Source organism: Branchiostoma floridae, chromosome 3, assembly GCF_000003815.2.
Source record: "Branchiostoma floridae strain S238N-H82 chromosome 3, Bfl_VNyyK, whole genome shotgun sequence".
NCBI classification, from domain to species: Eukaryota; Metazoa; Chordata; class Leptocardii; order Amphioxiformes; family Branchiostomatidae; genus Branchiostoma; species Branchiostoma floridae.
The window spans coordinates 1,334,234-1,346,622 of record NC_049981.1 but is presented as its reverse complement, the minus strand read 5'-3'; the positions used below and the strand labels follow the sequence as shown (position 1 = coordinate 1,346,622).

Here is a 12,389-nt window from a genome sequence, read left to right as displayed (position 1 = left end):
TATCGTCAGGAATATCTCGAGAAGGACGTATTCCAACATTTTGCGGTTTCACCTTTCGATTCCTTGCTACCTGATCTTTCCAACCATACCTAGCTTGCCAGGCCGGAACTTAAACTCTAGGCTACAATCGCGCTATTAAGTCATCCCCCTACCCGGTGCCGTGACAGGCCGTGTTTAAGAAAAGACGGCTAGCGGTTGCGCCTAAACAGGGTCTGTATCGTCAGGAATATCTCGAGAAGGACGTATCCCAACATTTTGCGGTTTTCACCTTTCGATTCCTTGCTAAGTGACCTTTCCAACCATACCTAGCTTGCCAGGCCGGAACTTAAACTCTAGGCTACATTCGCGCTATTAAGTCATCCCCCTACCCGGTGCTGTGACAGGCGGTGTTTAAGAAAAGACGGCTAGCGGTTGCGCCTAAACAGGGTCTGTATCGTCAGGAATATCTCGAGAAGGACGTATCCCAACATTTTGCGGTTTTCACCTTTCGATTCTTTGCTAAGTGACCTTTCCAACCATACCTAGCTTGCCAGGCCGGAACTTAAACTCTAGGCTACAATCGCGCTATTAAGTCACCCCCCTACCCGGTACCGTGACAGGCGGTGCTTGAGACAATTAGCCCCAGCGTAGGTCACCATACTGCAGCCGACACACGGAAGTAGCGGGAACAGGATTCATGCGCGAAATTCTACCAACATTGTAAGCCAAGTCATACAGCTTCAAAACTTACGCATTCCTCTACTTTCCACCACAGCTTCCGACTCGCAGACGTGCGCAGAAAAAATTCTATGGGTTTTGAAAAACTGCGACGTACTATTTTGTGCCCGACCTACCTTTGTCGCCCATAAATTCTGTGTTATGCGACCATAACGCTAGGACGGCTCACGCGCGCGCGCTCAGAGCTTGCAAATGACACTCCAAAAATTTATATCACATGACGAATACGGCAAATGGAACAGATGACACTCACTCATCACATCGTCCAAAAACAATATAGTGTCGTCAGAGGATACCCTCCGTCACAGTGTAATAATTCTCTTTAGTAAGATAGAGGTAATATTTAGGGCCTTCACACTGAAACCGAATTAGCAGGAATCAAGCAGAACCAGTCGGAATGAAGTATTTGCAAAATTCGTGCCACATTCGGGGCCATTCCGAGTGGGACTTCCAAATGGACCATATATCCCCTTCACATGAGAAGGAATGAGCCAGAATGCCGTCAGAATAAAAAGTATTTTCTATTCGTAGGAATTCGTAGTGTATTCTACAAATTCTTACTGTATTCGAGATATTCTTTTGGCCACATTCGGGTAGTATTCGAAGTGGCTTGCCGTTTCGATCCTCCATGGAATGAGATAAGAATGTTTCGAATAATGTTGGAATGCCACAGAATGTGGTCAGACTGCAGTTAGAATAGTTAGAATCCACCTAGAATCCACTTGGAATGCCATTCGATATTTCTCCACTTCGAATGCACCTCGACAGTTTTTGACATGTCAAAAACTTTCGAGCCACCTAAAAGAACGGGGACGAATATCTCGAGTGCAGTAAGAGTGTTTAGAATACAGTACGAATTGCCAGGAATTGTCAGGAATAGAAAAAAAAATTCCATTCTGACGGCATTCCGGCTCATTCGTACTCTCGTGTGAAGGGGGCTTAAGAGAGAGCAGCATATCAGTCTTATTCCTGTAACTGGCAGTTGTCTGGCTGTTAAGAATGTATTTTGTGGTACGTCTCTGGACTTTTACGGCAGAATGAATGGATGATAACAAGATAACATTTGCAATTACAAACATCTCCCTTTCATGCAAAAATACAACAATGTGATTACCTATTTTCGGAAGTGATAGCCATCCAGGAAACACTTTAGTCGCTCTTCCCATAGGTTTGATGTCTTGTGAATTCTGCATCCACCGGGCTGTTTTTTATCAGATAGCATGCATGTCTCCAGAGCTTCAGCTAGTGTGATATCGATATATAATAGTTAACTATAACACGGTATAAGCAAGGAGCTTTCATCAAGCCTTCAATCGGATAAAAGCTCCTTGGTGTGACTTTAAGGAAGATTATATACCTTGGTATAAGTATAAACTTCAACTGGAGAAGAGAAACGTTCAGCATCATTTGAGAAAATAGACTAAGACTTTATTGCACGACAACTGTAATACCCCTGTCACATTTGGCGAAAATCTATTGGACGACGATTCTGCGGCAATCGCCCGAGCCTCGCTTGTAATGATAACTTTATTGCACAAAAATTGTACAAGGTAAGGAAGTATGACTTAATGTGACAGGGACAGGGACGGTTTTCTGGTGAAAAATACGCGCAACCCTCTATCGATCTTAAATATGGCCCCCCGATCTTTCATCGATACGCCCGAAGATCGTGGATAATGTGACAGGGGTATAAAGGATACGATGTGGCAACTTGCACATACAAAACAGTTTAACTACATGAGTTACTAATATCTAAAAATCTAAGAAACTATATAATTTATACATCTATCTTACGAATGGTAGTACTATAAACAATCAAGCTAGCGTTATGTACTGCTTCAGGACAGTATGATATTGTCTAATATTCTTAAAGGACTTGTATATGATGAATTGACCGACATAGGAAATACGCCGGAGGAAATTTACCTCGGTCAAGTTGGTGCCAGGCAACACGTGACGTCACGATGCTGATTAATTATGCGTGGCCGCCATGAGCGGGAAGAGTTTGAACTGGAGACGTGGGGAGGGCGGCTGGATGGATTTCAACACGGATTTAACTCACTACAACCACGTTCAAACTCACAGTTCTGTTTTCTCGACTAGCATAGACCCTTATGAATCACTACTGGAAGTTTTAAGACGGAGTAACTTGATTTGGACGTGCTATAACGGAGTAGAAACTCGCGGTGCGGCCACGACTTCGACATGGCGGCTTGCACTAGTGGATGACAGCGGGCCTACTCATGTCTACGACCGCCTGTGGGTTGCGAACCTTCGTCGTAATGCCGTTCAAGGACTCTACAGAATCCCTTCTCCGAACAGTTTGTAGCAGGTCCATGTGGAGATATAAGCTGACGACAGGAGGAGGAGGGAGAAGTTGGGCAGCTCGGTGTACGTGTGTGGCCTTGGCCTCAGGTCCTGCTCGTCTGTTTCACAACAGGTGACGCACAGCTGGAACATATTAACGTTAGATACAAATTATGTTAACGTTACGGCAACTAACAACACTTCAAACTTCTAAAATAACATGTCATATCTTTTTACAAAGTAACCACTTTATACTTTTGTCGCTTTAGAACGAGAAAACTTAGGGTTTCTGGAAAAGGTGAGGTTTTTAATACAACCTTTAAAAAAATTGGGGAAGTTAATTTACTCCCCAACTTCCAAACAGAGGTTGGGCCCTGATCGTTTTTATGTGTCTTTAGGCGTTTTTGATGGATGCGTATTTTTCTTGGGCTGTGGGACATGATGAGGATGGTACAATATTGAAAACCTGGCAAAAACACCTGAAACACATCAAAAATAGCCGAAGCCAAACCTCTGCTTGGAGAGTACAAGCAGCTGAAAGGTCTAAAATGCAGGAACTTTAAGTGGACAAATAACGTTACCATACAGTTTTGACAAGGATCTTTGATTTAGCAAACACACTTCCAGATATTCAAGAAGAATATCAGTTGTCATAAGTATGATTTTTGTTTATTATTTAACCATGATGATACAAGTTAGAGTCATGAAGTTTATCAACAAGGAAGTTGTGTTACATATTTCTTTGTAGCGCTTCTGTGTTGTGACATACTTGTGACAAGTACGACACAAATACAGGTGGGCAGTATGAAATATCGATTTACAAGTTCAAGTTTGATTGTAGAAATGTTTCACAAAAAACAACAACACACCAAACCTAGATATGTATATCCAACAGAAGAAACAAGACCACTTTTATTGTTTTACAAAATGCATTTTCTCTCAATCTGTGCATTCTCTCTCTCCCTGAAATTATTGGGTATGACAAGTATTGTTACAAGACAGATCCAAAATCCAATACCTAAGCAAATATGTATTCAAGAGAATGATCCTTTTGGACTTTGAGATACATGAAGGTGATAAAACATGATGATTCCTGCATCCTGTGACAAGTGGTGTCATTACATTAAAGCAGGGCTCAAAAGATCATTTCAATATTATAACTGTTAACGTTAGCATATATTATAAGTAGGCCTTTTGAACCCCCTGAACTATCTTGCAGGGAAGTTATGCAATCCCTGCTTCTTGTTACGGGTTGAGTTTAATAGTCTTTCATCTTCTGACAGGTTTTAACAATGATGATATTGTATGATAGCAGGCATCCGTCCTTTGGCATAACTTAAATGATGTAGTCTTTCTTGTCTGCTAATGTCCTGGTCTCCTGGATAAAAGAAAAAGGAAAGTTTTCAGCTGCTGCTGGTAATAAAAAAAAAAGTTAAACAGTTTATATAAAAAAATTATGGGAATTTATATCGACCATGATTTGCTGGTATTGCATTTATGAATATCAGTATTATGAGATAAATGATATGACAACCACTACAATTGTCACTGACACAAAATGATAATATTCTTATTTCAGATGATAAGAAAATATTGTAGCTTGGTGTCATAAGCACTTCAAACAACTGCAGAGCACACAGAGTGTTAGAGTGTACACTATTTATCTCCATTAACAGCGAAAAGACAACTAGAAAATGAAATTTTACCAAATGTAATGAGATTATTAGAAGGCCTTTTATGGACTAGTATACTGTAAATGCAGAAATGTTTGCAGCGGATTCATGTTTGCGGTTTTCGCGGTGACCATTTCATCGCGAACTTAAAACCACCGTGAACATTTTTCTATTATGGCAGCAGTCTATGGTGTTACCGCGAACTTAAAACCACCGCGAAAAGTCCCTTTTCTCGCTACCGTAAAATTAAATCCCTGCGAACTTAAATGCATTTACAGTGATTGACTATGATAAATTCCTTTAACCTTGATTCATGCTGATCACAGTTTAATCAGAAACATGTTAACTGACAATGATTTACAGTATTCTTTGTTCTCTGCCCCAGTTGAACGAAGCCCTGGAGGCAGCGCGTAGCGAGATGACTCGTCTGCACGGTGAGCGTGACCAGTACGAGGAGACGATGAAGAAGGCATTCATGCGCGGGGTGTGTGCGCTCAACCTGGAGGCCATGTCCATGTTCCACCAGGGGGAGCAGGGTGGGTAAACAGTTTTTATATGTGGAGTGTGCGCTCAACCTGGAGGCCATGTCCAAAATTGTTCCACCAGGGTGGGTGTGGGTGTGAAACAGTTTTTACATGCGGGGTGTGTGCACTGAACCTGGAGGCCATGTCCATGTTCCACCAGGGGACCAGGGTGGGTGGTAAACAGTAATTTTAATTATCTTCTATATTCTGGGGTTGGTATTGGGTTCATCTATGAAGGAAGTTATATTCTCTCTTTTGTTTTTTGTCATAGGGGGATATGTAGGCATCCCTCCCAACTCACCCTGATTTTTTTTTTAAGTTTTGTTTACATTGAAAGTCATTAGTTTGGAAACATTATTATTAGATAATTGAAAAAGTAGGATTTTCATATATTGGATTAAAAAGATAAACAAATTTAAGGGTAACCCAAACATCTGGTATGTCCTTTAATTTCAATAAGCAGAATTCTCAAGAATTGCAACTTGCATATAAATTACAGAAAGAGTCATGTATGTAGGACTTTTTAGTGCCATTGAGAAATCAATTGGACTCTCAAGAGTATTGTCTATTTTTATGTAAATTGTTGACCTCTTTCCTTTCCAACCCATGACAGGGGGAGACCAGCGAAGCCTCAAGATTAGGAAGAGGAACGGTTGTCCCCCATGAGGAGGTGTACCAGTCAGGCCCCCCCCCCAGGCTCCCCCACCCCGGGTGGTCACCAGCCAGCACCTCCCACCCAAACCCTCCGTCAGCTTCAGCACTGCCAGACCTGCAACTGAAACTGTGAGTACACATTTTGAGGATTCCATTTGTTGATCGTGTACAAAGTTATGCACTATGTCAGCACAGATTGCAAGAACTATTATGAAGGAATTAGACAGTGTATTACAAACCAATGGAGGTTAGAAGCCTTACACATTCAGAGGATACACAATACAAAAGTTACTCATTCACAAGCAACTGAATAGACTTGTAAAACTTTCAAATGGCCAGAGTAATTTAAGGTAAGATAATATACGTTTCTTCTGACTCTGAGTGACTAACAAAAGGTTGTGGATGTTATTGTTACATGTATCTGATGTGTCTGACCATTAACTTTTTTATTATAATGTATGATTTGTTTTTAAAATACCTCTTCTTTTAGACAAATTTGGTATCAACACTGTATATCAATATCTTGTTGCAGAATTCTCAGTACATTGTCTTAATTTTTTGTTCCATCTGCATTAATGTCTGATGACTTGTATAATTAATTGGAATGTAGGCAAATTTTCAGTAGCTTGTCTCCATTTTTTCAAGGTCATCTGCAGCCCAGAAACTAGGGTCAAGGACAATCACAGCCAAGGTCACAGCGAAGCAGAAGGGGCCACAGCTGGGGCAGGCTGGGAAGGGTCCGGGCAGCGTTGCCATGGGACTGGCCCCGCCCATGAGCTCTGTCATGGTGGAGAGGCATCACCCTGTCACTCAGGTGGGTTGTCATGGTGATAGACATAGTAGTCATGGTGATAGATGTGGGTGCCATTTTGACAGACATTATTTTCTTTGCCTTGTTCTATTGTGATTTGTTTTGGCAGTGAGACACACACAAAATCATGTAGAAATCATATTAAATGCTTCTACATAGTGTGTAGCTTGAATGACAGCCTTTCTCTTTTACCGGTACTTGTTTTAGTACACTAGTACTCTTTTGGTTGCTTTCAGAGCGTATTAAAGCTAAAATTATGTAAAATGGCTCAGCCCGTGGCATCTATCTTTAGACTAGTTTGTATGTTAAGCTTGTAATTGACATTTCTGAACTGGTTATTGTCAATATGGTAAAGATATCAGATATGCATTCTGTACATTAAGCAGATAGAGCAAAATTCTCAGTAGATTTTTTAACAAGAATATGAAGAAACTTGGCCCTGTGGGAAAGAAAAGAGACTCAGTACAGACACCTTTTTGGTTCTCACAGTTTGTAATGAATCTTCTAAATGTTTTTCATCTCATTGATGTTTTTTTTTTTATCTACAGCAAACTATTGGGCATGCCACAGCAGACAGGTATCCCAGAATGCCCTCCCAGTCCCAGCAGCCCTTGCAGCAGTCCCAGTCCACCATCGCTCAGAGAAAGGTCGCAGGTCAAGCTGGCAAAGTTCATCTGGGGACACCGAACGTCCACTCCGTCAAAGTTGTTCAGTAATTATGAAATAGGATAATTATTACGATATTAACTGTGTCAGAAAATAGCACCAGAGAACACAATCAACCATTCCACAGTTAGTGTCTGTTTTGCAGATTTTTTTTCTTTTTTAACAAAATTACCTACTATTACAGTCTTACAGATTGGAATTCTTTTACTTTTAAAGTTTTAGATCTGTACAGCTTTGTAAAAAAAACACCAGCTAGTCAATGGTGTATGGCATTGACTTGAATGTTGAAAATCATTAACTTTCAAGTTAAAACTGTCAGTTTTAACTTCGTGCCTTGAATGAAACACACGTCAGTTTAGATTTCAATTCTTATAGACCAATGAACATGTCGATACCCCATTTTTTTAGTCTTAATAATAAATGTTGGATGAACAAAGTTTTAAGACTTAAGTTTGGAAGTGAATGTCTCCATGCATGTGATTGTGTGAGTGATCTACATGGCTGTTCGTAATATCCAGTAACCCCATGAAATGGTAGCCTAGGTCCTTGTAAAGTGAAAGCAATGAACTTTATAGGCCCTGGCAATACTGTACAGTAATAAGTAATATTTTGGGCCTAAGGAAGGGCTTGATCAACCCCTCCCTGTACAAATAAAGCCTGGTACTTACTAGTACTACCGTATGTGCCATTACAGACTACTAGCAATTGAACTGATATTTTTGGCCAGGTGATATTTTGACTCAGATGCTTCTGAACTTACGGGTTCACAATTTAATTGATTACGAAGCCTGTACATATACCATGACTTGTTTGTACCCCTTACTAGCAGGTTCTGTGTGTTCACTTTGGACTTGTTTGAAAGCAGGCAGCCTGTTTGTATCGGCTTCCTGGGCCATGTTATAGTAGTGCAGGATTGTGTCCCTGTGGACATACGTGTCCTGCTGGCTGTATAAACTAGCCAGGTGGTACAGTGCCCAGGGCACTGCTTCGTGGCACGATGGCGCTTTGGCAAGGAAGTGACGAAACTGCCTGATGGCCTGTGACACTGACACAGATACGGAGCACAGCGCTGTGAGTTGTAACGTCAGCATGTCGTCCGGTTTGTACATCAAGGCGCTCGCATAAGCCGATAGAGCTAGGCCTGCCTGTTTGGTGACTGCCAATGTCGTGATTCCTAGAGCACAGTACATGTACGTCAGGTGCTTGTAGATGGGGTCTGTGTCTCCATGCTGTAGAACAATGTCAATCACATGATTTATGGCATCGATTCTCGTATGTCCGTGAGGAAGCTGCAGTGCCTGTATCAGCAGACAGGGGGTGCTGTTAGGATTAGCCTGGAGCTGTGCGAAGACGTGGTTATCCAGGTGTGTTTTGTCTAGGTGCAGCCAGGATCGGTCGTACAGTACAGGGTTGACTGCGTCAGGCCCCACACATTCCATCAGCATGAGACCTTCCAGCAAGTGCTCAACCCCCTCTCCCTCCTTGTATCTGCAACAAATGCAAATGGTACTCTTGTAAGAAGACTACTTTATATGATCTATCACCTATGGCATGATTTTGCAAGAAGGCATAAGGCCACACCAATTTAATTTCTTGGTTCACAGATTTTTTCATAAAAAATATGGAGCGATAGGGGGGAAAAAAAATAAAAATAAAAATTGTAAAATGGTTGGATTAAAGATAAGGGCTAATCCAAAACATAAAGAATAAAAAGTTTTCAGCTTGAAAAAAGTATAAAAACACTATTCCTGTGCAGTAACAGCACCAGTTTGTTGAAAATTACAAAAGTAGTGTCAGTTTTTATGTTTGTCCCATTTTTCATGAATTATTATGAAAAATATATTTGCAATAATTATACCCACATTTTAAGAAGCTTATAATATAAAGGCCAATTTGCTACACCAGAAAGTTGGTGAATGGTTTCATTAATGGTGAAAATTTACTGAGTGGTAATTTTTATTTTTATTCACCAAAAAATAGGAGCAAGCGAATCCGTGAACCAAGCAATTAAATTGGTATGGCCTAACCTAGCCTGGCTCAATTGAAGTTGTGAGTGTAACAATAAAAATTGTGTCCTATACTAAGTACACTCCTTCTACTGTATAATATCCGATCGAATGTTGTCAGTCTTATATACTGTATCAAATACTTTTAAGTGTGAATTAGTTCTATCCTAGACGGTCTTCAATTCTGAAGCCAAGTCATTCAAACAGACTTTTTTAAAAAGTAGGTTTTATTTTATTACTATCATCTTTGAGGTACATGTACCTTTCAGGAATGAAAAGAACTAAATACACAAAAAGAAGTATTTCCAGCAACATTTCAATAGATTCAATCTACTCCAACTCTTTATTCAAAGCTAGCACACAATTTATACCAGCACTGCAATATGTTAAACACAATTATTTTCTAGCCAATCATACCTAATAAAGCTATCAACTAATTATCACTAATCACACATTCGTCAAATGTTTCACATACCCACTACTGCTGGCACTATTCAGGATGACCACAGCCTTTTCCAGACAGCTGTAGGCTTTGAAGAACCTCTGAGCAGTTGGAAGGTCCTTGTATGGCTGGAGGTTGGCTGTGAGCTCCTTCAGTGGGCCGTCCTGAAGTTCCACATGCAATAATGGCTTCGTGACTTCCATTGCCTCCTCTTTCTCCTGTAATGAGAAATATATACGTTGTGTATATTACTAGATATGAAACTTTGGAGCTGTATTATGATAGCATTTAGTCATCGATCTATTCATCCTCAGTCGGCACCTTTGGGTATCTCCTTCAACAATAGATTGCTCATTTCAGATGGGACCTAAAGACTGCAGTGACTGCAGTGCCTATATTACCAGACAGGGGGTGCTGTTGAGTGGTCCAACCACATCCATAGTCAACATTACTGTACCCTTCGATTTTACAAAGTGAAGACCCTCTGCTAACCAACCAACATTTACTTTTTTGCCGTTCTGAGGGGCACCCATGACCTACTTAACAACCAGAACTGATTATGATTTCTGAATCAATGGGAATTATGACAAATTTTGACAAAATTACATATAGAAAACGAACTACGAAGATTTCTAGTTTAGTCACATATATCTGTCAAAGGTTGGGCAAAAAGCACAGGAGTTACTGATGATTATGACGATAGCCTTTATGTCCTTATTAGGCTAAGTACAGGTATGCAGATATCTACAGGGATACTATATACAGGGCCTTGAATTTGATTATTCCTTTTCCATGGGTAGTAAAGTTCCCATTTTTTTTCTGGATTTGCAAAACAATGTCCAGACGTGATTCGTTTATTTCTCTAGGGCCTTCACCTTTGACATATTAACCATAATAACTATTGCAGCACATGCGTAATAGTAACGGTTAACATGCTATTATATAGCCCTTTCTATTTTGTTCGATTTAGATCGAAATAGAATGTGACAGCCCCACGAATAAAACAGGTCTAACCTCTGCTAATTGAGAGTAGATGCCCTTACCTCTTCAGGAGTATCTGTCACACTACCCTCTTCTCTCGCCTTCTCTTCTTGCACAGCTCTATCCTCGGGCAGGTTTGGTAGGTTCCACCTGGTCAGACTCAGCTTAATCTTCCTCTCATAGCCAATCTTTTCCATCTCTCGCTGGAGGCAAGACTTGAGAAAGGGGCCATTCGAAATGGATGCGAAGTATTCATAGCCCAACTGGGAGTAGAAGATGACAGGAACCAGGAGGGAGTCCACCTCTGCTTCCAACCCCACCTGTGGGTCGGCTGGCTGGTCGGGGTTGTCGGGGTCCCTCCTCTCAACAGCCCGACGGACAGCTAGCATAGTCAGAGCCCTGTTAGCTAGGTAGAACGCACCGATAGCGACCCCTCGAGCTAACCAGACGTCAGTGATTCTCAGGTACACCCTGCCCCATTCAGCCACCATTTCTAACACGGGCTGGGCAACGGCCTGCCCTGCTTGTTCGATTTGGTCGGCCATTTTGAAAATTGGCGTAGCCTAAGGGTTACATGAGACGGGTGTAAACAAGATGACGTTTGTCTTGTCACACCTGAGTGCAGGTGAAAGAAGTGCCGCAAGGCACATACCATGGCTGGCGCGTACGTGAATGGGTCGTTTAATTTTTTTTTAACTTTCCTGTTAATAGTACAAAGGGTCACGAAGCAGTTGCAAAGTGCTCAAACATATGCCGTAAATTTAACTTAAACAAAAGTATACGTATGTAACATATACTAATACCATAGAATGCCAACGTCAATCCCAAGGTTCTTTTATTTAACCCACGTACCACTCATACAGCAGCCTCAGGATCTCAGAAGGAATAACGTTACAATTATTTGGGTCTACTTAATTACAAGACATGTTAGGTTAACATCAGCTCTGTATAGAATGTTCAGGTTAATACGTTGTTTTACAACTTGAAACAAATTACAAGAATTATTCAAGTTCGCAAAGAAAATTCCCGATCACCCACCGTATGATAGACAAACGAACACGGAAGTCATGAATGAACACGGAACACATTTTGTTCGAGGGCACCAAATTTGTTCAACTTCTGGCGCATTTCGCATCAAAACATGGGTTTTCTCAGGTGGGTATGACATAAATGAAATAACAAGGGTTTTCTCAGGTGGGTATGACATAAATAAAATAAGGTTCTCCAATATTCTATTAACAACCCAAAACTTCATCACTACAACTAAGCGTTTTTAAAACACAGTTATCCTGGCATTTTTTGTAATGTGTCCAATTATTTCATCAGTGGGTGGGAAACTGGACTTGCGCTTATCCTTTCTTTTTATATTAAGTACAATGTATTATTTTCTGTCTGATGTGATTTTCCTTTGCTTTTCATTTGTCTTGATTTCTCTCTGTAAATATTTATGCTTTTTTATGTAAGGGGTAGCGTCGAAATAAGTCTTGCACTTGAGTGCGCCCCCTTTTGTCACTCTGTATTTCTGTTTAAATGTTTGAATAAAAAAATAAAAAATAAAATAAAATAAGGTGTATTCCCGCGGTCGGGCTGGTACCTCGGGTGATACGG

General features: G+C 40.8%; 2 protein-coding genes across 2 annotated transcripts; one reads left to right on the top strand and one right to left on the bottom strand.

Moving 5' to 3' along the window:
• The first annotated feature begins 2,999 nt into the window (after positions 1-2,999).
• LOC118411030 (centrosomal protein POC5-like) lies at positions 3,000-7,443 on the top strand. Its single transcript, XM_035813034.1, has 6 exons — positions 3,000-3,038; positions 5,083-5,233; positions 5,326-5,390; positions 5,835-6,004; positions 6,521-6,689; positions 7,235-7,443. The coding sequence occupies exons 1-6, from the start codon at positions 3,000-3,002 to the stop codon at positions 7,400-7,402; spliced, it is 762 nt and encodes a 253-aa protein (XP_035668927.1). The 3' UTR covers positions 7,403-7,443.
• A 672-nt stretch (positions 7,444-8,115) lies between these two features.
• On the bottom strand, positions 8,116-11,334 carry LOC118412705. The gene is made up of 3 exons (XM_035815731.1): positions 10,844-11,334; positions 9,834-10,018; positions 8,116-8,840 (listed from the first exon to the last, which is right to left on the bottom strand). The coding sequence occupies exons 1-3, from the start codon at positions 11,324-11,326 to the stop codon at positions 8,132-8,134; spliced, it is 1,377 nt and encodes a 458-aa protein (XP_035671624.1). The 5' UTR covers positions 11,327-11,334; the 3' UTR covers positions 8,116-8,131.
• Between the last annotated feature and the right edge of the window lie 1,055 nt (positions 11,335-12,389).